At 36.0% G+C, this 1,381-nt stretch overlaps 1 protein-coding gene across 1 annotated transcript in view; it reads right to left on the reverse strand.

Annotated features, from left to right (window-relative positions):
• The window catches only part of LOC107723952 (kinesin-like protein KIF21A), a 69,443-nt gene that overhangs the window by 40,869 nt on the left and 27,193 nt on the right, over positions 1 to 1,381 (reverse strand). The window contains exon 10 of the mRNA XM_016532683.1: positions 679 to 888. Coding sequence (XP_016388169.1) covers positions 679 to 888 — 210 coding nt within the window. The remainder of the gene's footprint in view (positions 1 to 678; positions 889 to 1,381) is intronic.

The raw sequence follows: 1,381 nt of genomic DNA on the forward strand, positions 1-1,381 counted from the left end.
AATCCGAAGGAAGGTTATGCAGCGACTGTGTTCTTCCACAACCAGGCACTGCACTATATTTTGCGATCTTTAACGGCATGTTGCTCGATCCGGTTTAGCGCCACTCATGTTATTTCCCTACTATGTCATGCGTGAATCAGTGGGCGGGGCAACAGAATTAGCCGTTGATGTTCTTCTGGCGTTCGCTGGGCCTGGTCTGTCTCAATAATTTTATTTCAGAAACAAGGACGTTTTCAGTTCTGAAACTTACAGGATATTCTTTTAGTACGCTGACCTCTTATATATCAAAAGCTCAAGTAAGAGCTGATTTCTCAATTCATGACCCCTTTAATATATATATATTATGGCTGATATGATATCTCTGGAGGGTTTTTTGTTTACTAGAGTTCACTAGATTTAGTCTTCCATTGCATAAAACAACACAAAAACGTTGTGGGGAAAAAAAAAAAAAAAGATACTTTTACAAAAAATTTCACAAAGACAGGAAGCTTTGAGCACTGATTCAACAAATTGAAGAGCAAATGTTTTGCATTAGATGTGCGATTGCTGCTTTATCTGTGTATTTGTGATCCTTTATCATCCATTTTTTCCATATATTTTCAGTATGTGTACTATTGTTTCATTATTATTAAAAAATATTACCACCTCAGACTGCGATCACTTTCACCCTCTTTTTACCTCTTCTTTTTCTTCTTCTCCTTCCTCTTCAGTTTCTCCAGATCTTTCTTGGCGATCTCAATGATGTCGGAGGTCTCTCGGCTCGGGTCGGGCCCCAGCAGCGCCGGAGAAAAACTTCCAGACGATCCGTAAAACGGAGGACGGCTGGACGCTCGCGTGAGGTTTCTCCTCAGGTTTTCATTCACTGCTTCACTCTCCAGAAGTTTGGCTCTGAAATACACACACAAAAAAATGTAGAGTACATGTTTTATTAAATACATAAATAAATAAATAAATAAAGTTTATTTAGCAGTTCTACATTAATAGGTATAAAAGCACAACCAAAAACAGTATAGATATATATTTGCACTAAATAGCATATTTTCTTAGCGATAGATGCTATTTACACTAAGTGCAGATAGCGATAGATTCTATTTACACTGTTAAAATAGCAGGATTTTCTGCTATTTATACTACTTATTGCAAATAGTGGCAATTATCTGCACCTCAGTATTATAGTACATTATAAAACATTATGCAGTAATAACGTATTGAGTGTAAAATTGAATTTTAATTCAAATTATTAAATGGATGCCACCTAATTGGGACAATAAAGCCCTCCTTACACCTACCCTAACCCTACCCGATACTTTATTTTCAACTTTTTGATTATTTCCTTCATTTTTATTCAATATAAATGCCTTTCCGATGTGTTTTGAGATTT

Source organism: Sinocyclocheilus rhinocerous, unplaced genomic scaffold (assembly GCF_001515625.1).
Source record: "Sinocyclocheilus rhinocerous isolate Xijiao unplaced genomic scaffold, SAMN03320098_v1.1 scaffold63, whole genome shotgun sequence".
Taxonomy (NCBI): domain Eukaryota; kingdom Metazoa; phylum Chordata; class Actinopteri; order Cypriniformes; family Cyprinidae; genus Sinocyclocheilus; species Sinocyclocheilus rhinocerous.